General features: G+C 49.4%; 1 protein-coding gene across 1 annotated transcript in view; it reads right to left on the bottom strand.

Annotated features, from left to right (window-relative positions):
* Window positions 1-16,374: 16,374 nt before the first annotated feature.
* GPC3 (glypican 3) overlaps window positions 16,375-25,064 on the bottom strand; it is a 262,973-nt gene continuing 254,283 nt past the window's right edge. The window contains exon 8 of the mRNA XM_075008006.1: window positions 16,375-21,771. Coding sequence (XP_074864107.1) covers window positions 21,602-21,771 — 170 coding nt within the window. The 3' untranslated portion in view covers window positions 16,375-21,601. The remainder of the gene's footprint in view (window positions 21,772-25,064) is intronic.

Consider the following 25,064-nt stretch of genomic DNA (forward strand, 5'->3'; position numbering starts at 1 on the left):
CTGGAAGGGACCTCAGGAGATCAAGTCCAGTCCCCTGCCTAAAGCAGGATCAACCCTCACTAAATCATCCCAGCCAGGACTATGTCAAGCTGGGACGTTAGAGATTCCATCACCTCTCTAGGTAACACATTCCAGTGCTTCACCACCCTCCTGGTGAAATAGTTTTTCCTAATATCCAACCTACACCTCTCCCTCGGCCACTTCAAACCATTGCTCCTTGTTCTCTCATCTGTCACTACTGAGAACCATCTCTCTCCATCCTCTTTAGAGCCCCCTTACAGGAAGTTGACAGCTCCTATCAAATTGCCCCTTAGTCTTCTCTTCTGCAAACTAAATAAACCCAAATCCCTCAGACTGTCCTCATAGGTCATGTGCCCCAGCCCCTTAATTGTTTTCATTGCCCTCCACTGAACCCGTTCCAATGCGTCCACGTCCTTTCTATAATGGGGGTCCCAGAACTGGACAAAATACTCCAGATGTGGCCTCACCAGTGCCGAGTAGAGGGGACTAATAACTTCCCTAGATCTGCTGGAAATGCTTCTCCTAATGCACCGCAATATGCCATTACCTTTCTTGGCTACAAGGGTACCCTGTTGACTCATATCCAGCCTCTCATCCACTGAAATCCCCAGGTCCTTTTCTGCTGCACTGCTGCTTAGCCAGTCAGCACCTAGACTGTAACAATGCTTGGGATTCTTCTGTCCCAAGCGGAGGCCTCTGTGCTTGTCCTTGTTGAAACTCCCCAGATTTCTTTAGGCCCAATCCTCCAATTTGCCTAGGTCACTCTGGACCGTATCCCTACCCTGCAATGTATCTGCCTGACCCCCTAGCTTAGTGTCATCTGCAAATTTGCTGAGGGTGAAATCCATCCCCTCATCCAGGTCACTAATAAAGATGTTGAACAACACTGGTCCCAGAACTGATCCTGGGGGCACTCCACTTGAAACCGACCACCAACCAGACATTGAGCCGTTGACCACTCCCGCTGGGCCCATCTGTCGAGCCAGCTTTCCATCCATCTTACAGTCTATGTATCCAATCCCTACTGCCTTAACTTACGGGCAAGAATGTTGTGGGAGACTGCATCAAAAGCTTTACCAAAGTCAAGGTATATCACATCTATTGACGCCCCAGGTCCACAGATCCAGTTACTTCATCATAGAAACTAACCAAACTTGCAAATCCTCAGTTCTGTGGTGAGCCAACAAGAGTGAGAGGAACTGGGCCTTGGACTCAAGCTTCCCCTTGACCATCACTACTGATGTTGGGGAGGCAAACGGCTGACAAGAGAAGTCCCTGCTTTAGCACCTTTCTTGGCGGTCATGCATTTACTGTCTGCTGGGCAACTTCAGGAGACCTGTCACAGCCTCCATAACACTAAATGGTGCAGCCAACGGCAGACCACTGTTGCGGGGCATGTGTTGGATGAAAACGGACACACTCGTACTTACTTTTATTCCTTGAGTAGCGCAGAGTGGTCACGTCGACCTCAGATGGTAGCCCCAAGTGCAGGCTGAGCTCGTGTCTTGCCCGGTCAGGACCTTCTGTGGGTATGTTCATGCACCTTTTCCCTTTGAGCAGCGCAGTTCCTTGGAAAGCAAACAGGGAGATTTGAAACCCTTGTACAGTATCTCCAAATGGGAATAAACAGCTCTCTGGCGGGAGCCAGCTACACGCATACTCATGGGTTTTTAGTTGTTTGCATCCCCGGTCCATGTGTTTGCCTTCCACCGGCTCATTAAAGCGTAAATTGAAACACTCCTCAAGGGGCAGCGTTGGGTTATTGGACCAGTGGGCTTTTCTCTGCAGCCACAAAGCAGATGGCTCCTATGGAAGCCTGTGGCATGTAACATGCAAGAAGGCAGCATGGTTAAGGGGAGGAGCACAGAACTGTAAGACCCAGAGTCTGGTGGAAGTTAGAGGACTACTTCCCCAGGTAGCTCAGAATCCCTGGAGCACCACCATGCACAGGCCAGGCCCATCCCACCCCATCTGGATCTGACATGCCCTGCATGCCACGCGGGGGAGGGCCACTTGCAGGGCTTGTAGACTGAGAGATCATGGCCACAAGGGACCACCAGAGCATCTACTCTGGCCTCCTGTGTCCATGAACCACTAACACCACCCAGCCCCCACAGAGTAAACCCGACTACTGAGGTGTCACAGCTTCTAGGGACTAGACAATTCCAGCCACAAGCAGAGCTCCGGACAGCCCCAGAGGAAGATGCACCCTCCTCCCCAGCCAGGGCTTTACACTGTGCCTGCCCCAGGTGCATTCTCCCCTGCCCTGCTGGGGTGCACCAGTGGCCCCTTCCCTGCACCCCCAGGAGAATCCCCAGGTGGCATAAGACCGGTGCAGCAGTTGTCCTGCCTCCCACGAGCACTGACCCTGGCGCCAGCGGCAATGCCAGCCTCTGGCTCCTGTCCATCTGCTGGAACCACCCTAGGCCACGCAGGCACCGGGCTCCACTAGGGACAGGAGAGATTCCTGGATGCCCCCAGGAACAGGGAGGGCACAAGGAGGGCATAGAGCCTCTTTAGCCCATCACCTCCCCAAGTGCTGGTCCCCGCCCAGCTCTAGACCCTTTGACGTGTACGATATCGATTTATTTTATAATGTAGAAAATGTAATTAACCAGCGGCGCCCTCGGATGGGGGCCACCAATCAGGGCTGGTTTGTGGCTTTGCTCACGTCAGACTACAGGTTGAAACTCTCCTGTCCAGCAACAGCCCTCGTCCGGAAGGACAATGGCTGTTGCAGGACCAGAGCACTCCAGCTGTGTGGGGTGCAGCAGAGCCCAGCAGATGGCAGGGAGCTCCACTGGCAGCCCGCTCTGGAGAGCGTCAGGGCAGCCCCACGGCTGGGATGCGCATCAGGGAGCCCCACTGTGGGTAGCACAATCCCAGTCAGGAGCCCCACCGCAGCAAGGAACGGAGCCCTGCAGGAGGGAAGCCCCGGTCCAGGCAGCCTGGGGCTTGACCTTGCCTCACTCAGAAAATCCCCCTCATTCAGGGTGCCGGAAAAGGGAGGTACAACCTGTATCTGCAAGTTCAAAATGCAGCTGGCTTGGTTTGCACTCTAGGCATTAGATATGAGCCATATTCTGCACAAAGCTCATGTCCTAGCAGCAGATCGTTATGCTGCGTGTCTAACCCCATTCACTGCTCAGTAGGATACTGACGAGCAGGAAGGTTGCCCTCACCCCAGCCCCACCACACTGCTGTACATGAGAAGCTTGGTGGCGGTCTCAGAGTGTACTCCTCCTGCTGGAACGGAGAGCTGAGCCGTAACAGCAGTTCCCTGTGCATGTGGTGCTGCCAACTTAAGTACTCTGGAGGCGCCAGCTGAATCATTTTATAATGCCCTCACTCACTCACTGGCTGGTCTCCGCCTTTAGGCAGGGAAGCTGTGAATTAATCTGTACCCTCCCCCACAGCACCCACACATTTGACTGTAAGGAAGGATTCCCATCTTCTTTCTAACAAGGGCAAATTTCCTTCCTCCTTTCCAAAGGCTCCCTTGGGAGTCCTGCAGATCAACAGCCCAAAATAATGAATCCCAGCCACGCGCCTGGTGCTGACGCCATGTGCAGCGCTGCCAGTTACCTGTTGTGCTGAAGCAGTTTCCAAAAAAATGGGAGGTCACCAAAGCTGTGTCTACACCTGCACGCTACTTCGAAGTAGCGGCACTAACTTCGAAATCGCGCCCGTCACGGCTACATGTGTTGGCCGCTATTTCGATGTTAACATCGACGTTAGGCGGTGAGACGTCGAAGCCGCTAACCCCATGAGGGGATGGGAATAGCGCCCTAGTTCGAAGTTGAACTTCGAAGTAGGGACCGTGTAGCCGATCCGCGTCCCGCAACATCGAATTAGCGGGGTCCGCCATGGCGGCCATCAGCTGAGGGGTTGAGAGACGCTCTCTCTCCAGCCCCTGAGGGGCTCTATGGTCACCGTGTGCAGCAGCCCTTAGCCCAGGGCTTTTGGCTGCTGCTGCTGCAGCTGGGGATCCATGCTGCATGCACAGGGTCTGCAACCAGTTGTCGGCTCTGTGGATCTTGTGTTGTTTAGTGCAACTGTGTCTGGGAGGGGCCCTTTAAGGGAGCGGCTTGCTGTTGAGTCCACCCTGTGACCCTGTCTGCAGCTGTGCCTGGCACCCTTATTTCGATGTGTGCTACTTTGGCGTGTAGACGTTCCCTCGCAGCGCCTATTTCGATGTGGTGCTGCGCAATGTCGATGTTGAACGTCGACGTTGCCAGCCCTGGAGGACGTGTAGACATTATTCATTGAAATAGCCTATTTCCATGTCGCTACATCGAAATAAGCTACTTCGATGCAGGCTTCACGTGTAGACGTAGCCCAAGAGGGAGCCTGCATACCCAACGCTCCATGAATGGCGCTCTTCAGCCCAGCTGTGTAAGGAGATTTCACCCTTGCACTGCTCAGCCTTGAGAGAATGGCAGGTTGGCACCTGAACATGTCCAAGGCTCTGGTCTCCAGGGGCCAAAGAACCTATACTTGGGACCCTACAGTCCATTGACTGTCTGTGAGACCTTGGTTCTTCAGTGCCTTTCGGAAAGGAGACTTAGGTCTTGCAGCATGAAGTGAGTCAGTGCTTCCATGGTTTGCAGTGAGATCTGGGCCTTGGTCTCTGAGGACTAGGGTCTATCAGGGAGCTGCTAATACAGTGCCTAGACTAAGGGGTGGGAAAATTTGTGTCAAGATGAAATTTTGGCCCAAAAAAAAAATCCCAATTATATTTTCTGTGTGCCACACTCTCAGAAAACCATCGTCCAGCACAGTCCGTCAAGCTCTCCAATGGACCCCACAAGGAAAATGCAAAAGAGGAAGACCTCAGACAACATGGAGAAGATCTACTGAGACTGAAGAGCAACAACTGGGGTGCTGCTGGAGTCAGCTGGAAGTTTTGTCTCAAGGCAGAGTAAAGTGGGGGAGACTTGTAGATGACCTGTGCTCCACTCGGAGTACCAGGGCTTAAGTCAAGCCAAGTGAAGTCAAGACACAAGCTCTAGACCCTGATGTCTGGGAGAACAATGTAGTGTGGAACAGAATGGTGGGCTCTAGGCCATTTCAAAAGCAGCAGCAGAGGCATGTGGATGTGACGTGCTGGTGCAAGGAGCTGGAAGACAAGCATCCCCAGCCTTCCAGCTTAGCAATTAGATTTTATATTAGATCCGTTGCATTTCCCTTATATTGAAAAAAAAAGTTATTTTCTCCAAGAAGAAAATCAGATTAGTTGGTCAAAATCTATTTCTGGCAATCCTCTCTTGCATGACACTCCCTTTTCCATTTACGGCTGTGACCTGAGTGATTCCTCTTCTTTACAAATTATTCTAAAACCTTCCATGCTATTAAGGGCAGCCAACTAGATTTGTACCTGTTCAGCTCACAGTTTTCCCCCTTTCTTACATATAATAATGACATTAGCCAATCTCCGGTCATATGATTCAACCCTCAAATAGACTGATTAAAAATCTTTGCTACCCTGCTAACAATCTCTCTCGTGTGCCTGGTCTTTCAGTATTCTGGAATGGAAATTATCCAGTCGCTCTGATTTGAATGCATTAAGATCTTAAATGTATCTTCCATCAGATGTGGTAATTTCCATTTCTATACAGTCATTTCCACCAGGCCCATGTTTTACATTATTATCCTGACTGAAAACTGAAGCAAAGTATTCATTTAGTTTTGAGGACAGACTTAGATTACCTTTAAACTCCTTCCCATCCATGCTGCTTAGAAGCCAACCACATCCTTTTCTAATTTTTTTCTTTCTTTATGTGTAGTAAAAAAGACTTTTAATTTCCTCAGCAAGAGCTAATTCAATTTGACTTTTAGCAAGTTTCACTTTATTCCTACATTTTCTAGTCTCCAAGAAGTAGCTTTCTTTGCCTTTCAAACCCTTTCCCGGTTGCTATTGTCTTTGCTTACTCTCATAAATAGACAGCTGGGGCTGGGAACTTTCCCGACAAGCTTTTTGCTTGGGTTGCAAATTGCAGATAGTTTTTGTGCAGGTGACTTAAAGAAATTCCAAGCCTCCTCCACTTATAAGCCTGTGAGCTCTTCAATCCAGCTGACATCTTTAACTAATTCCCTTCCTTTCCCAAAGTCAACCCTCTTGAAATCAGGACCACGGTTGTTGACCTGGTTTTGAGGATTCTTCCTTTTAATTTAAATGGAGTCAATTTGAGATCACTTGTTCCACAGCTATTTCCTGCAACCAGCTCTTCCAGGATGTGCTCGCTACATTCCAAAGCCAAGTCTAAGAGTGCTTTGCCCCTTGTTGGTTGAAGCATGATTTGACAAAGAAAATGTGCAGTAATCACTGGGCCCAATCCATATTCATAGCGTTTTTTCTCCCGTCTACTGGAGACTACAGGGAGGTTAAAGGCTCCCATGACAATACAATGCCCAATGGTATTTCTCACTCTTTAATAATATAAAAGACCTCTATCCATACTGATGTCCGAAAAGGGGCAAGAGAGGTATCGCTAGAGACCCATAATGCTACCCCAGTAGAGCCTCCGTTACAATCTATCCTCAAAGTGGTTTGGGCCCAGATATTCTGTTTTGTCTGAACAATGCCATCTCATTGCTTTACAGCGTCCGGTGTCATCGGTGTACAATGATATCTCACCACCTTCACCTTTACTCCCCTCTCTTCTAAACAGCACCTCCGTTTCAATGCAGGGTGAACCTCTCTAATCCAGTACTCTCTCATCCAGCAACGTCTGTAATCCACCGATTTCAGTTAATCAGGCAACCTCCTGTCCTGGGGGGTGGCCAAGTCTCCCATGGGCCCATAAAGTTTGTTTACAGCCACCAGTCCTGGCTCTCAGTACCTGTTGTCTAGGAGCCCAGTAAGCAGTGGAAGTGTTGGTAATGTGCTAGAGAATGTTGACCTTGTGTGGTCCAGCAAATGCTCTCATTCGGCACCAGTCAGGTCCCAAGGGTGCTGGATGACAGAAGTTCAACCTGTACCTGTATTCCAGGGCTGAGTGCTGCTGTTCCACCTCGGTTCTGGCTCCCTACAATAGCCAGTTTGATCTCCTGAACCCATAGCTGCTGCACCATGTTCTTGGGCTTCACTCAGTGATATTTCAACCCCAAAGGCAGCCTGGAAAGTTTCTGTACACATGGAAATACAATTGCTTGCAAGCCAGGTGGTTGACAGGAGTCAGCATATGATCCTTTCAGGAGCAGCACTGCTGCCTAGGGGATAGAGCGCCAGGCTGGGGGTCAGACACCTGAGTGAGTTGCATTCCCACTCCTGCCACTAACCTAGATTGCCCCTGGGCACCGCCTTGTGCTGCTCCCTGCCTCAGCTTCCCCTCCCGCAGCTTCTGTATTGTCTCTTGAGCTTTTCATTTTCATTTTGAGTTTTGAGGACCTATCATCATAAAACATGTTAACAGTGACATGTCAGGCCTATATACTTGCAACATTTACATCTTAGCTTTAGCTTCAAGGATAAGTAGCTACTTGTCATAAAAAACTTAACAGGTAGCCTGTCAATTCGTGGTGTCTGTCTGGTATGCCACTACCATTTTTGTAAAAAAATCACGAGAATGAGTCAGTTATACGGCTACTTCCATTTCTCCCCAGTTGCCCTTCACACTGGAACAAACACCACAAAGGGCGAGAACTCCAGGCAAGGAATGGCAATTTTATTAGATAAAGTCCAGCTAGGCTTGCTCAGAAAACAGCCTCGGCCATTAAGATGTAGCTTCAATAGACATCATCCAATATTAAACATAAACATTGGAGGCAACAGAATGTCTGGCAGATCTTGACCTGACATGGCTGTCTGCACCGCACGCAAACTAGTTTCACACGGAGTAAAAGGTCAGCGCTTTAATCCCCTTCCTTGTGGAATGTACACAAACGTCACGCTGCTTAACATATGTAATTAAACAAGCCCTCTGTTTGGTATTCAGTCCATGTTTATTTTCCCATTTGCTAACAAAGTGGATTTTAATATAATATGACACTGAAGGAATACAGGATGCTATGCACAGCCTCCAGGTTCCAGTAATTTGCAAAACTTATGGCCTATAAGGATGTGGACTGCAGTACAATCACGGGTCCGCTGAAATCCATCAGTTATGTCTTTCCGGGGGGCTGCTGAAGAGATGGCAGATGCGTACGCAGGAATTTCTTGAGGATGTTGCTTTTTGTGTAAATGCGGATATTATAAATATTAAGGAATTCAAAATAGTCATGTAATGAATGTGCATAAGAGAGGCTAAGGAAAAATATGAGTGGAAACTGATGGGCTAAATGATTTTGTTATAACCTACTAAAAATTTATACAGTAATAATGGTTTTTTATAGAAATTACCTTCTGTCTGCATTCTTCTAAGTAATATTGTTTTTCACTTACAAGAATAAGCCATCAAAACAAAGTGTATAGACTAGCACAGCTTCCTCTCTGTTACTATTCAAGAATAAGCCAGAGGGTAATTTCTATAAAAACCATTATCACTGTATACATTTTTAGTAGGTTATAACAAAATCATTTAGCCAACCAGTTTCCACTCAGCTTTTTCATTGGTCTCTCTCTTATGCACATACTAGCAGCCAAGGGCATGCTGGGAAATGTAGTCCCTTCCCTGCCCCAAGGCCCTCTCTCTATGCAGGGAACTGGCCCAGGAACTATAGCTCCCAGGGTACCTTGGGTTCCCCCACCATTCCCTGCAGGCTCCTCTGCACAGCCCAGCAGGAAGGAAGGGAGAGAAACCAGACATGAGGGGTGAGGGTGCATTCGCACCCATCCTACTATGGGCCTGGATGGGATTGTCAGAAGGGTCTTAAATATGCAGGTAGTTACTGGGAAATGACCACGAAAAATGCAAACCAGTCCCAGAGTTATTAACTGTGTTGGAGATAATATAAAAAAAGCATCAGTTCCCAAAGTCCTGATTGTAATGGTGACTGCCACACCCCGGGAGGTCCAGAGGAGCTTTGGGTCTGTACTTCGGCTCCCAAAGGCTCCATTTCCGGGTGCTAAGAAAGCAGTGTTTTGTAAGGAAACAGGTTGTGTCGTCCTTCTGGCTTATGACAGAGCTACTGTAACGCCAAGAGAGCAAGAACCTGGAGGAGTAAAGTGTTGAAAAGATAACAGCACTTCAACAGTGTGAGGGAAATGCAGCTGCGCTGGAAAAGAGACAGAGGGGACAGACAGGGGCCAGTCAAAAAAAGGCCTCTTGAAACAGAACAACAGCTTGTGGTTCAGGCTGACAGGAAACATCAGCATGCAAAGCCCAACAGAGCCTTCGCAGCTGCCACAGAAGTAGCAGTGAGGAACGCTGCTCCCAAGTGCTGCACACATTAGCTGAGGCACTGATCTGATCGTGTCCCTCAGATATTTGTTCTCATTAACCTTAAAACTGGTCTATAATTTGGCCATGACCTCTTATGAACCCAGTTCATCATCACATCCTGCCATACCTTGTCTCGTTTTTACTCGTAAAATGCTCACAAGCCAAGATGAGGTTCAAGGGGGCCGCTCAGTTTGAAACAAAAAAGCTAGAAGGATTTTCTGCTAATGCCAATAGTTGTGATTTCACAGCCACAGCCTTCTGTTTTCACGCTTTCCCTCACTTGCTGCTCTGTCAAGGGCCCACAGAGAAGAAGGCAGTTGGCTGGCCACATGGGGAAAAAACAGGTAAGCTGACACTACGTTAGGGCTATGGCTACCTATGCTAGGCAGGGAAGTTGACTGCAGAGACCCAATTTTAGCTATGGCGATTACAGAGCTAGAATCGATACAGCTGCACTCGACTTACCTGGCCAGCCTCACTGCAGAACATCAACAGGCCTCCCTCACTCCTCGCAAAACAACACTTTATTATTCCTGCCTCAATGCCAAGGAGCCTAGGAATCCAACATGGGCAAAAAGTGATCATTTGGGCAGACAAACCAATAATGCTGAGCATGTCGGCAGGGTGGAAGTACCCACGTGATCAGTTCCTGAAGGCCTCTTCCTCACGCCATCCTCCGCTGACCCCGATAGATTGATTTCGCACCTCCCTACCAGGCATGCAAAATCAAAACCTGAGGGGGTCAGTCTTCCAGGGTAATGTTGACGTGGCCAAAGTGTATAAAGGGAACAAATCTTTTAAAATTCTGACCTCTTTAAGGCACAGCCATCTTAGGAGTTAATCGTAAGAAACGTACACAAAAATCTTTCAAGGCAGATGTTACATCTTTGCAGAGGTGAGAACAGCAACACAAACTTTCTCAAGGGAAAGTTTTTGAAATTGCAATGAACAGTGTGGTCTAAAATGCATAACGGTGTCCGTAGGAGCTGTAGAGCAAAACAGCATCGAGATGTTTATTTTCAAAGGGACTGGCTGTTTAACAAAATAAACCATGTTTGATTAACACAGACTATTTCTTAAAACACAGTAAAAAATCGCTAGCAATATAAACATAGCACAAGCACCTCATCTGCTTATAGCAAAACCAGAGTGACCTCATCTTTAGAGCATGTCCACATTCTCACAGGCTGCTCAGAATTCTCTTATTTAGCTAATTTTTGCTGGTGTTTATTAATCAGATTTGCCTCAGTGAAGACTACACCACAGTCTCCAGCAGGGTTCCCTCTAATTTTTTCCATCCACAGATGGAATAAAGTTTGTTGTGTGCACCATGGCATGTGCAGATGGGCACCACTAATGGAAAAGCATGCTGCCAGCTGTGGGCACTCTGCTAAGCAGCTGGGTTGTACCTGTCTCTCCTGGGAGGGAGCCCAAGCACTCAGCTTACAGGGAACGCTGGTCTCCAGTGAGTAATGAGGCTGGAGCCAGTAACACGAACTGTAGTAAAACAGAGATCCTGAATGTTTTGCTAGATGCCACATTTGCCTTATGCCAGCTGACTTCCTAATAGCCTCACTTTCATGAAGAACTCCAATGTCCTTCCTTGGACACTAGGATCCCACGTGTCTACCTGCTTCAATCCAGCATCCAGTTTTTGCCCCACCAACAAGCCCGGCACTGACGCTTTTTGCCAATGCACCGGCACAAATGTTGGTATGTTTGTGCCAAATGGATACACAGGCCAGACGTCACCTCTTGCACCTGCCATTTCATGAGCAAAAGGAGAGTCTACAGCTGAAGGTTTGGACTGGATTTTCAGAGCTGCCAGTGCCTCTCTCCTCGAACAGCTGTTCTTGCCATTTCCGCTTCCTCCCCCAGTTTTATTTCTTGTTCTTTCAGGAACCCATCCCACAAATATAGAGAGATTTTGTGTCCCTAAACATTCCAGGCTGCCTCACCCACCAAGCCCACCGCACCCACCCACAGGAGAACGGCCCAGGCCCTGTTATTACTAGCTAAAACAACAAACCAAACACAAGTAGGATTTTTTGCTTACATTGGCAGCGCACAGAGTTACTCAACGATCTAACAGTGGTTGCATTCCAAAGCCCCAGTTTTCAGGCTTACGGTTTGGTACTGGACTGGTCTGCATGCACTAGGCTGCAGTTTGATAACACTATACTCAATCACTAAGCTGTAGTTTTACACAAAGGCCAAAGAAATGGTTTTCAGTACTTTGAGAATCCACTTTTAGGTTTAAAAATTACTCAGCCTGGATGTACAGCTCCGCGGGGCACAGATTGTGCCATGTCTTGCACATTGGGGCCATCATACCAACAATATTATTATTAACCCCATTGGTTATTATTTTATACGCCAGTCGCCCCTCTGAGCCCCAGTCATGGAGCAGGACTGACTTATGCCAGGCGCTGTCCAGACACAGAGCAAAAAACCTGCCCTTGCTAGTGATGATGAAGACATTCCCGCCAGGTGAGAACTTGGAATGGTGTCTACTGAACAGGACATTTGGCTTACAAAGAAGCCTTAGGGACCAGCTGCTGCCTCAACCTGCTGACTTGCAAGTCATAGAACTAGGGCAAGAGTTTGACATGGAGGCTTTTTCATCAGGAATTCAAGGCCTCAGCCCTGCAAATACCCAAGCCTATGTTATAGGCTGGGGACCAGCTGGCTCAGCAGCAGTACACTGGAAAGGGACCTAGGAGTTATAGTGGATGAAAGGCTGGATATGAGTAAACAGTGTGCCCTTGTAGCCAAGAAGGCTAACGGCATGCTAGGGTGCATTAGGAGGAACATTTCAAGCAGAGCTAGAGAAGTAGTTGTTCCTTTCTATTCGGCACTGGTGAGGCCACATCTGGAATATTGTGTCCAGTTTTGCCCCCCCGCCCCCCAGTATAAAAAGGATGTGGATTTGCTGGAGCAGGTTCAGCAGAGGGCAACAAAAATGATTAAGGGGCTGGAGCACAAGACCTATGAGGAGAGGCTGTGGGATTTGGGCCTGTTTAGTTTACAGAAGAGAAGACTTAGAGGTGATTTAATAGCAGCATTCAACTCATTGAAGGGGAGCTCTAAAAAGGAGGGTGAGAAACTGTTCTCAGTGGTGTCAGATGGCAGAACAAGGAGTAATGGTCTGAAGTTGAAGAGGGAGAGGTGTAGGTTAGCTATTAGGAAAAACTACTTCACCAGGAGGGTGGTGAAGCATTGGAATGTGTTGCCTAGAGAGGTGGTGGATTCTCCATCCCTTGAGGTTTTTTAAGTCCTGGCTTGACAAGGTCCTGGCTGGGATGACTTAGCTGGGGTTGATCCTGCTTGAAGCAGGGGGCTGGACTAGATGACCTCCTGAGGTCCCTTCCAGCCCTCGGGTTCTATGATTCTACCAGTGGGCGTCACTTGACTTTCACTGGGTCAGTGAAACGAGCCCCATGCTCAAAGGAGCATGCAGGCAAAGAGAGGGAGCCTGCAGAAGAGGGCGTGTATCCTCCTGCTTTAGGTATGGCACTGCACCAGGGAGCGGATACGGAGGATAGGAGGATGCTGCCTCAGATGCACTACGCTTTCTTTTCTGCCTCAAGACTGAAGAGATTTCTGGTGCACCAGGGCAGGCACCTGTCAAACATCTGTGGCCTACAAGCGCACGTTTCAAAACTGAGCCCCAACCGTTGGTAACCTTTGGCCAAGATCTCCTCCTTCGTCACTTTGGGGCTGCTGACAGCATTATACTGGGGACCGTCTTTGAAGGCTGGAGCTAGCCAGAGGGTGGGCTACCTACTCTTGTCTGGCAAGTCCATCACCAAAGAGCTGCCCTACAAACATCTAAGCGTATGCTTTAGGGTTGTATAAGGCATCTATTGAGCAGACAAGTGGACAAAGTACCCCACAATATCACCTGAGCGGATGTACAGCTACTTTGGGTGGGGGCATGTAATTAAGTAAGTGCTCTTCTGGAAGATTACTTGGGTAAAAGTACAGAAGTGTCACATCTTGATGGCACTCGAGTGCCCTAAAGTGGAATGCAGCCATCCCATGGCAAGCCTTGGATGAGCCCAGCTACTTGAAAACAATCAAGACACATTTGTATTTCTACTCAAGTACTTTTCCAGCTGGCAACCCCAACTTTTACTTAATTACATTCCCCCCAAAGCAGCTGCACTTCTACTCAAGTAACTCGGGCGGGGGGGTGATATTTTCCCCACCTCTGTTGAGCAGTACCACTGACAGCAAGAGTTGACCTGTAATTTCATTTTATCCTTAGTTTTAACGAGGCCATCAGCTGTCATGTAATTGCTGTTTATAACCAGATTTAAACAACAATTACTTTCAGTAATTGCTGGGAGGATCAAAAGAAACCAGAACAACTGACACTGCCTTGTATTCTGCAGGGTCATAACGCCCATTTCTGGCCTGCCAAGCCCCACATGCCTTCTGTGTACCTTGGTTGCTTGCTCTGTGCCACGCCACCCACACAGAGCGGCCAGGCCACTTTCTGTCATTGCAGAAGTGCCTGTGGCAGGGTCAGACCCCCTCCAGCCCCTTGTTCAACTCACAGGTTGCTAAGGCCCTGTATGTCCGAGCTGTGGTTTGCCCCCCATGTGCTGGAGCTGAAGGGGCTTGAGGGAGAGGCCCCTGGTTGCCTGGTGCTCTTGTCCTGCTCTCTAACTCTCGCCTTTTCTGGTCTCACCTCCTCTCCTCACTCCATCTTCCTTTTCCACCCTCCTCCCTTTCTACCAGCAAGAAAGGCCTTTTAAACAGTCCCGGGGCAGCCTCAGGTGAGCTCAGCTGGCCCTAATTTATTTGTAGTGGCCCCTCTTTGACTGGTTCCCCAGCTCAGCTGCCCTCCTGTAGCTGGGCCATTCTCTCCCATTCTCAGCCAGCCCTCAGGCCCAACCCTGTCACATGACAAGCAGCTGGAGCATACCAGTGAAGCCAGCGCTAGGTGTCAACGCCCTTTCAAACTTGCTCGGTCACCAGCTGGGGTGGATTTGGTCCTCCCCAGCGTCCGATGCCCTGAGCACAGCGTGGTCACCCCATGGGAGCATTTATGATTTTAGTTCTCAGAACCAAGCGCTGGGCGCCCCAGCTGGTCCAAGCAGCTGTTAAGCAGGTTAGATTAGGGCAGTCTCGAGCCGCTGAAAATTAGCCAGTTGATTCATGGACTAGGATTTCCCTTCCAACAAAAATGTTTTGGTTTGAAATTTGAATTTATGGCTGGCTAGTACACAAACAGCTTGCCCACATTTGGTTCAAATTGCTGCCGTCAGGTGGAAAAGATGCTGGACGTTTTGCAAACCCGCGTGGAGCAATAATGTATTTGCATAGGGGGACGTTGGTATTTACTTTTGGCTCTTGACCGCACATGCGAATAGTGGGCCTGTGGCTCAGCTGGCGTACGCTGAGGAAGCTCCATTGGCTGTAATTGAACTGTTACACCCATTGGCCCCAGGAGAGGTTCTGCCTCGCTAAGGGGTTGATGCCATTGCAGCAGACGGTAAAGCAATGCTGGGTGGCTCCGGGAGCCAGCAATAGGGCATCCCTTCTGAGCCACGTCAGCAGTTCAGTAGCCGGATATCACAGAACTGGCATTTGTTTCACATGTCCCCTGTATAAGGACCAGTTAGAAAGCGCGAACTGTGCTGGAGCCCTCTGGTGGAGGCTCTGGTGACGGAGATATAAGAGGAAATCAGTTCAGTTTCTTCGTAAGTGACAACATTCACGTTAGCGTCCATTCTAGCTTTGGCACTTATTTAGGGATACTTTTTCAAAAAGTATTAAAACTGAGGTGTCTAAGTGACTTAGGCACTTTTGAAAATAGGATTTAGGCTCCTAGCCACTTGGGCGCTTTGAACATTTTACACTGCTTTTAAGAACAAGGTCCAAATGTATCCCACAGACAACCCCACGCCCAAGATTTTCTGTCGCATGCTGTTGTGGAGGAATTCAGCCTGCAGAGGCTGTTCCTGCATAGATGATATTTGTACATCAACCCCCAGTGACACATGCAACAGTTCCAAGGCTAATTCCTGAGTGAACTACTAGGAGAGTGAGACCCTGTTTACTCAAAGACAGGCAAAGGTGTAACCGAGTCTACTGGCTGGGCAAGGTCTGATTGGAAGGCGTACCCTGTAAGAGTGAGGGGTCGTTAGCCATAGGGACATCTTCCCAAAGGCCATGTCGGCTGCTCCATCCCTGGCCACCTTTAATTCAAGCTGGGATGCTCTGCTAAAAGGTCTGCCTGGGAGTTATGCTGAGGCCATTCTTTGACCTGGGATCTACAGACGTACAGGTTAGATGAGCACAACTGCCTCTTCTGGCCTTAGGAGCTCTGGATCTCCCTTCTAGGCCAGCTGGCTGTTACTCGGTTCCCTGGAGCTGGGGCGTTACTGGGATGTTTCGCTAAGGAAGCTCTGCTTCACTTACTCACGTCAGACCGACTTTATCTCCCTGCAAATCAGTGCGTCTGCTCTAATAGCCAACCTGCCACTCAGTGAAAGGAGAACACCGGTTGCTTAGGAAAACGCTGCCTGCATTCTCACTGTAACTTTTGCAGAGGCTGTGACCAAGGCTCCCTCTAACCTTGTTCAGCCGCGTTTGTATTTTTTCCATCCAGGTGCAGACTAAATTTGTTTTGTGTGCGCTGAGGCAGGCACAGATGCACACCAGCGGCCAAAGCACAGAAACTAGCTGTGGGTGCTCAGCCCATCAGCTGGGCAGCATTTGATTCTCTCCTGAGTGACTGCAAAAACCCACAGTGTACAGGAAACATTGGCTGCAATGCCTGGGAACTGGGTTATATGAGTGCAGAACTTTTAACAAAAGAAAAACAAACAACAAAGATTATCTTCTGCTTGTTAAAATTGTGAGCTCAGCGGCAGGGTTTGTATTTATGCGTGTTAGAGACAAACACCAGAACTTTGGGGCCCAAAACCAGTTTGAGGACTCTGTACTCTATTGCTAAAGACGCAGTCACAAACAATGGATTCAGACCAAGTTGCTAGTAACCAAACATGACCCACTGCTGGCTGTTTAGTCGCTTTATTGTAGTATTATTTATATTACACAGTGCAGGGCACCAATGAAGACCCGGTGCTCTCAATGCAGTTCTTACTGGACCAAAAAAAAAAAATGCCATCATTTGCACCTTTGTCGGGAATCTTAGCATCAACAGCAAAGACTGGAGAGGAATGACAGTTGCGTTGCACACACACAAGTGTACCCGTCCATTCATAGTCAGGCAAGCAACACATTCGCCAGGCAGCCAGGGCCGGTGGGGGAGACTGCATAACTCACAGCCCAGCCTGGCTCCTGCCACCAGTGTCACCTTTGCTGCAAACATTCAACAAAACAGCCTGTTTTGGCTGCTCCAGAAGAGAAAAATCCGCAAGAAACATTCCAAAAGCCTTCTTCAAACGCATACACTCGCAAAACCGCCACAAGGCAGAATTTAACAGCCCCGCAAAGGTTCTCAGGGGTCGTTTGAGAAACTCGGTAGCTACAGGATTCAAGGAGGGGATTTTGTGAACTGTTAGCAGCACAAGGTTGCAGAAAAGACGGCTTTCCTTAACAGCACGTCCATACTAAGGAAAACAGAACCAACATGCTAGAGAATAAGAAGTCCTGTGGCACCGTATAGACTAACAGATATTTTGGAGCATAAGCTTTCGTTGAAGTGGGTCTTTGCCCCCGAAAGCTTATGCTCCAAAATATCTGTTAGTCTATAAGGTGCCACAGGACTTCTTGTTGTTCTCGAAGATACAGACTAACACGGCTACCGCTCTGATACCTGTCACCATGCTAGAGAAGAGACTTTCTGCCAACAAGGGTCACTACCACATTGTATCAGTGCAGATTGGGGTTCCTAGCCAGGCATTATGGACTACAGAGAATGGTCCAGTTGGAACCATTTTACCAAGCGACACGTCATGCTTGCGTCTCATCCTGGAAGTAGCTGATGTTGCCCATCATGCTGCCTTATGACTCACCTAGGCAAAAAGCAGCACTGCAGTGAGGGCAGAAAAGCCCAGGAGACGACCCCACGCTGGGACACGCTCACATCATTCCCCAGCTGGACGGCTCCAGCCCAGTCTCCAGCCCAGCAGACTGGCCCAGTTCCAGTCTCCCAAAGCCGAAAGGAGTGCTTGGAGGGGGCGGGGGAGCAGGGAGAGAGGGGCACTGCCCACTGGTGGCCTGAGGGCTTCTCCCAGGGGGTTCAGTAGCTGTCCAAGGTGAGACAGAGCTGGGGTAGAAGGGCGCCGGGCAGCAAGAGGGTTAAGAATCAAAGCAGTTTAGAAAGAACAGCTGAAAATGGCCGGTTCCTCTCTCCCCGCTCAGGGCTGGAGCCAACAGGAGCATGGCTGAAAAATGTCCTCGGTGGTGGTTTGCGGCGTAGGGTGGGTGAAGGGAGGAGGAACTTCCTTCCCTTCGCACCATGGCCAAGCCGTAGGAAGTGCCGGACAGAACTGCCAGCCAGGCTTTGCTACCCACCCGCTCCCTCTGGAGAGCAGCTCAGCAGTCGGGGGGCAGGAAAGGGTGGGGCGTAGGTACGCTCCCCTTGAAAAAGGCTGTAGCAAATTAACCCCTCAGTGCAACCATGGCTGTCGCAGGCCCTGACACACCCCGAGTCCCAGGGCCCTCCCTGTGGCAAGGGGCTTTCTGTGGCCCTGCCTTGGGGCTGTGCTTACAGGGCAGCTGAGTCCAGCAGCGGTGTTTAATCCGCTCCTGTACATCAGAACCCAGGGCTGAGGGCCCTTCACAAGGCTCCACTGAGTTTGGGAACTCTGTGCAGCCCCAAGGTGTGTCTGTGCAGGTTCGCGTGCGGGATCGGGGCCTTCATAGGAGTGCTCGTGGCAACTGGGGGAAATTTGTTCTCTGGGATGAGCCTGAGGAGGATGGATTGCAAACCAAACAAGCAGGAGGGCACGAAGGGGAAAAGGTAACCCTGGTGCTTGTTCCTAGAACTAGATGAGCTTCTGACACAGCTCTGAGAAGTAAAGGCCAAACAGTATTTGGTGTGCGTTCAAGGCAGAGTCCAGGATCCTTGTTTCTTCCCCAGGCCAGGCTGTGACCAGACAGCCCAGATATCTCTCATTCAGGAGACAAGGACCCCACCCTGAGCTTGTCTATGCTGGTGGTGGCACATAGTCACACCCTACGAGCAGGCAGACACCACACTCACTGGGGCGAGTAGTCACGCCTGACCCTGAGGAGACAGCATGGAAGGGCTCTGGAAGCTACCCCTGCTGGAGCCTTTCACTGCACGGCGGAAATGCTCTGGGAAGAGGAGGCAGCAGACACAACACTGATAAGAATTGCGGTGCGTCCCCACCTTTGCTGCTAGTTCTACCCCTTCTGGCTGGGGGTGTGGCATCCATACTCTAAGGCCAGGTCTACACTAGACCTGAAAGTCAATCCTAGATGTGCAGTTCCAGCTATGACAATTGCGTCGCTGGAGTTGGTGTATCTAAAATCTGCTTGTCAGGCCACCCTCACCGACAGCAGTCAACGGAAGAAACTCTCCCGTCGCCCTCCCTTACTCCTCACAAGAACGAAGAGTACCAGGGTCAACTGTCAAGCTCAGATGCTTCAGTTAAGTGCATCCCCACTAGGCCGTGCTAAATCAAACCCCAGCAGATCAACCCTGACTGGGTCGCTCTCCCGGTAAGTATAAACATACCCAAGTGTTCAGGAGACCAGCAGCTCTTTAATATCAATACTCTTTTGAGAGGTACTCCCTTTCAGACGTGCAGGGGCAGCTGAGCGGCCTTTGCTATTTGGGCTACCGTGAACAGCAGAAACCATCAGCTAGTATCAGCAAGCGCTAATGAGGCCTGCTGAGGCGACCCTGCATGGAGCTCTGAGCCAGAGAGAAACTGAGCGTTAAAAGCAAAGGAGGGGTTCTAGTGTGGCTCACAAAGGGGTGAAATTAGCCCCCGTGGGGATGAATTTCATCCTTGAGGGAATGAGAGGAGTAAAAAATGTGTGCAACTGAAAGGAGAAGAAAGAAATGTGCCAGGTAGTCAAAGATGGTTGAACTTGATCTCAACCAGCCTCCTCCTGCACTCACGCAAGAGAGGCGGTGGGCATCCAGATCGCCTTACCAAGAAAGCTTGCAAGGAACTGAAAGGCTATACTGGAAAAGGAAAGAAAACGGCTTGACTCCTGCTGTCCTGAGGACTAGTTTTCAAAGCCCCCTAAGCTGAAGAGGAACCCAGGACCACCAGTAAAAGGAGATGAGGAAGAAATCTCAGTCCTGAGCAAGGGAACCCACCAGTTCAGGACAGACTAGATCTTCTGTAGCACAAGCACTATCCAGGCAGAGAAGCCATGAGACTGGTGATAACCTGACACTCCTACCTCCCGGTATAAATAAGGAATAATTCCATTGTGGTCAGCAAGGTCACACTGGTTTTATATCCCAATCAGCTCCATTCATTTAAAGCAACAGCTGGCTATTATTCACCTTTTGAATCAAGCCTTTTAAAAGATCTTTGCAGTTCAGTTTTCAGAAATACACTTAGTCACTCTTCCAAGCATTTAAGCTCTGAGACACACAATATTTAAAGCACACCTGTAACACAGAGCTAGGACTGAAATACTCAGCCCATTTCGGCTGGGACCCAAGACAAATTTTCCTCATTCCCAACCCAAAAATGTCATCAGGTTCTAGCCCAAATGTCTCTGCTGTCCACTGTGCTCTGAAGACCACCAACCAAGGCAGCTGGGTCCAGTTTCCAATTTAAGATTTCCCTATGCTTGAAATGTGTGAAAGAGGGACTATTGTTTTAACAAAAATAACAGGCAAAAGAATGTTTGAAATAAGGGTCTTATTGTTCGGTATGCGTCTCCCGCCAACCCTGGCTTTTAACCCATGCAATGTGTTGGAGGAGTGTTATTGAGACCTGCAACAGTACAGCACAGCACCCTTTCTGTCCTTTGTCTGGAGCTGCGTCTGCACCTTTCCAGAGGAAGAGGATGCTCCGTTCCGGGAGCATGTCAGGGCACATGCTCCAGGTCCAGCTGACCCGGAATTTGGAGCCTGACTGGCTCCCTGGGAACTGTTTGGATTCATGGGAAGTGAGCAACAGAACTGCCTGAAACACATGCCAATGTTGTGCCCTCTAACCCCAAAAGTACTCCTGTGAGCATGTACTGCCATTGCCAATGCAGACTCCTGGGAGACAGGACAGTGGCGCATTCCAAGTTATAAGGAAAGTGAGTATCTCCCAAAGCAGCCTGCTGTCAGCAGAGCTGCTTCGATTTACTCATCTTTTATTCTCGGGCAATTTAGTTGTTGTTAAGCTTAGCCCAGGAGTTGCCCCAGGAGGCAACAGGTCACCTCTTATGCACAGTTCCACTACCAGTCGCCAGCTCCCTGTTTTCCCTTGCTGGTGGGTCTGTTGGCTCCACCCACTTCCTGCCCACCTGCTCTGGTGGGTAGTAGATAAAATAGCACCTCCACTTGGGTCACCAGACACAAGATGCAATAGCCTTGCAAGGTGGAAGGTCAGTTCTTAATCCCTTGTGTGAATACATTGTCACAGTCCAGCACTAAATGTTTAGGGTCCCCTCTTGCTGTCCATAAAATCCAAGCAAATTTTCTTATTGACTTCACAGGTAGCAGAATCAGAACTGGGGAGAGGAGAATTTCTGAAATTTCATCACTTGGGCCAGTGGTTCCCTTCTCTCCCTTAATTGCCTTTCCCTTTTCAGCCTTGAAGCCTGTTTCTCACACACCTTCCCCATGGCCTCTTCATTATGGACCCAGAGATGAGTATTCAATTTGGGATTGGTGCCAAAGCTACTCAAACTACAGACAAAACCTGGGCTTGGGGAAAGTTAGACATGGGAGGAGTGGGAGGGGGAGTTGCTCTTTGGTGATAATACTCAATAACCCTTAGGCGCTACTCTAGTCCATGCAGGTTAAATTAAGTCAAGAGAAAACATGGATTTCTGCTTAACAGGAATGAAAATTCAGCCTCTGTAAACTGAGAGGAACGTAACATAGCATTGCCGTTTCAAATTAATTTTAAAAGCACAACGTTGATTCACTAACGCTAAAATTCACTACGAACCAACCCTTTGTGGTAATGGTACCCTTGGATTTTACAGAACAATTGCAAGTCATTCACTTCAATCTTTGGGCATCTATTGAGATGAGGAGAGCTCTGCAGAAGGTTGCCTCCAGAAAGAAAAAAGAAGGGAAGAAGTTGATTCCTGGGAAGATTGGTTGTGGCTACTGCACAAAGTCAGTGGGCCCACATAAGGAAGACTGCCAGGAAAACAGCAGTGAGAGGAACACGTTTCCGTGGGGTATTTCCTGCTCCCAGGTTGTGAGCCGCTGTATCATCATTGGTTTGCTGATTCAGAAGTTGTTTATTTGAGGGCACATCATCCGTATCCAAATCGTAAGCCAGCTCTGAAAAGGAGAAAGAGACAAATTGTTACTGAGCACAGTGGACCCACACCTGGCCTGACTGTATGTATGGATTAGATCACTGGTTTTCAACCATGTGCCACAACAGACTGCCATGCCATGAGAACTGTCCAAGTCTGCCATGAAATTTCTTCTGCTTCCCCTCTTGGCTCTTTGTAGAGTCAAGGTGGTGGGAGCAGGGAGGCAGGAACTGACAACTCCATGCCAGCTGGAGCTCAAGCACAAGGCTGCCTGAGTCCCAGGTGGTGGTGGGGTTTGTCAATTTCCCCTCGCAGCAGCTCTGCAAAGAACCACCACCGGGGCAGTGGGGTGACGGTGGAGGGAACTGATGACCCTGTGCCAACCTTGCTGAGTCCCAACTGGCACAGGGTTGGTCAATTTCTCCCTGTGGGAGGCTCTTTGCAGAGCTGCTGCAAAAGAAAATGCCGATCCTGCAGAAGCCCATTCGTGCTGGGAGGCAGCTGAAATGTTGCTTCCTGGCCCAAATGGGTGGGCGGGGAGCCCCAGCCCCAGCCCCAGCCCCCAAGGCAAGGAGGGAGGAAGGGCAGAAGTCTGTTGGAGCTGGGACACAGTTTAAATGCTGCAACTCAGCTCCATGGGCTGGCTGGGCTGGTTTAGGAGCAATTGAGTCCACTGAAAAAGGGAGTGTGCCATGGAATTGTTTGCCTCATTGAAGTGTGCTGTGTTACTGAAAAGGTTGGGAAGCACAGGGTTAGAAATTTTTAAGAGATGGCTTCAAAGCCCTGACTGGACTCAAAGCCCCACTGTGCTTGGTGCTGTACAAATCCCTAGAAAATGTATAAACTCCAATTTTCAGATGGGGAAGAAGTACAAAGAGATTAAGTGACTTGGCCAATGTCATGCAGGAACCTAACACACACCCGCTGAGTCCTGCTCTGGTTTGGCAAACACAAAATCATCCTTCCCCCATGGAAAACTCCCCAAAGTTAGTGACAGCGCAGGAGGCTCACGATGGGTGAAATCCACCCCGTGCATAAGGCCAGCACAGAGTCACTCTCTGCTCAAATCCCCAGCTAAGGTTTACAGGGGACCTAAGTGGTGGGTGGACCTTGAATGAGTTATCAGCACAAGGGCGGAGGTCACCCATTGAAAACCTGCAGAACAGATGTTGCTCTCAAGCCAGGCCCAGTCGGGCAGAGCTTTTTGACAGCATGTTTGGCAACATTAACGCAACATCTGCCGAAGCAGCCAGGCGTGCAATGGGCAGGGTCCCCATCACCACTCAGTGCCTGGATTGGTTTGTTCTCACTGGATTTTGGTGGGGGGGAGGGGGGCGGGGTGTCACTACAGATGCAAACGGGAGAAGAGCTGGGCCACTGCTGGGCATCCCCCAGTGCGAGCCTGTCACATGAAAGATCTTTAATTTCCTTTCTTCTTCCCACCACAGGGCGTTCGAAGCATCCATCCTTCCATGTTTGTACCGTACTTTCCAAATGTACGAGCCGAGGCCCAAGAATGTTCACCCCTGCTGGAACTGGGAAGAGCGTGTGTGTGTCACTGGAGCTGTTTCCAAAGAAAAGCAGCTTGGCTTTGTTTAAAAACAAATTGTGCCTGGCTCCCACCCTGCACACGTTTGCAGAGGCAGCAAAGAAATCCCAGTCAGGCTAGTTCAAAGCAGAAGTCCAGCATACCTCTGATGCACCACCTATGCCCTATTTGGGGAGTCAAGCAGGACGGAAATGGTGCTCAGGCCTTCCACCAGGGTGAATTTCACCCCTTCTCTTCTCTAGCTGTAAAATACACCCTCTGTGGCACCTTTCCTGTGCCTATGACATTGTCTGCATAATCGTGTCAATGACCAGAGGCAAAGCAGGACGCAGTGTTGTAAGAAAGGAACCTCCAGCCTAACCACCTCCCACTCAACCGAGGGGGAAGGGCTCTTCTCTAGCCAAATGCCCCCTGAGAAAGAAAAGCATCTGGATCTCTGAGCGCGCTGCATAGCAGTGTTCTCTCTGCTCGGAACAGCCCGCTGCCGGGTGAAAGGGCATATCCCCTGCTGGTGCCTGTGAAGTCCCCCTGAACGGCCACTCCTAGATGCTGGACTTGCAGTGGAGAGAGAGCAGAAAACAACATAAAGTCAGACAGAACTACCTGGACGGGACCATTTCGCAATCCTGGTCTAGAGAAGCAAAACAACGTCGTGTTTAGCCAGCCTTGACAAAAGCCTCCCAGAGCGAGAGGTACTTTGCCCCACTGGAGGATCAGGCCCTCACTATGAAGGAGACATGGCCTTTCCTCTTGTTTTGTTTTGTTGTTGTCTTTTCCCTCCACCTTTGCACTTGGGGCCAAGCCTCCCATGATGCACTATCCACCGGGAGCCAATTAAACCATCTCTAGGGCCAGGCATACCAACGGAGATAAGGTGGGAACAGGGGCCCAGCCTTTCAAAGAGGCCTGGAGTGCCCAGCCACCACCAGCGCTGAAGTAGCAGTGGTCATGGTGGCTGGGAGCTCCAGGCTCCTTTGAAAGGCTGAGCCCCTGTACATCTGAGGGCTGGAGAGGACCGAGCACAGTGCTCCAGGTGGCAGTAAGGCCCCGCCTCTTTCACCTTAAGCTCCACCCCTTCCATAGGTGTGATGCCAGCCCCCGTCCCCACATCTCCAGGCCTCCAGTGGCTGTTAGCCCCATTGGCTTGGGCACACTGATTTGGCACTGCCCCAGTTCACGCCACCAGTGATGTAGTCCTGCCGATTTACACCAGCTGAGATTCTGGCCCACAATCCAGCCAACGGATTGGATCAGTCCCCTAAAATGGGTTCCATTTGGATTACCACTTGGGCAGACTACAGCACACAGGAGCTAATGCCAAAATTAGCCCTCACCCTCCCCAGAGAGAGACTTCAAGAGATTAAAACAACCTTATAAACATCACTGCCACAGCAGAAACGCAGATTATATATCTTAACCAACGTACCCAGATTTATTTAGTCTTTTTACATGCCACAGGACTCCTTGTTGATTTTGCAGATACGGATGAACATGGCTACCCGTCTGTAGGTTCTTCCTGCCACAGAGAATTGCAGCTTCCTGGTCAATTATTGAGGAACATTCAAACAAAGCAAAACTTAAAGCTAACAAATGAGACGAAAAAATCTCTGCTAACTGTGCCGGTAAGTTTGGTAATAGGAAACTGCAACATGAACAGTGATCTCTGTAAGGTCAGTAGCAATGGTTATGGTCAGCTTTCAGTCATGAAATACTACACTGGCATAAGCAACGAGTATATTTCAGTGCCCTTTACCAGGCGTACGGCT

This window comes from Carettochelys insculpta, chromosome 13 (genome assembly GCF_033958435.1).
Source record: "Carettochelys insculpta isolate YL-2023 chromosome 13, ASM3395843v1, whole genome shotgun sequence".
Classification (NCBI taxonomy): domain Eukaryota; kingdom Metazoa; phylum Chordata; order Testudines; family Carettochelyidae; genus Carettochelys; species Carettochelys insculpta.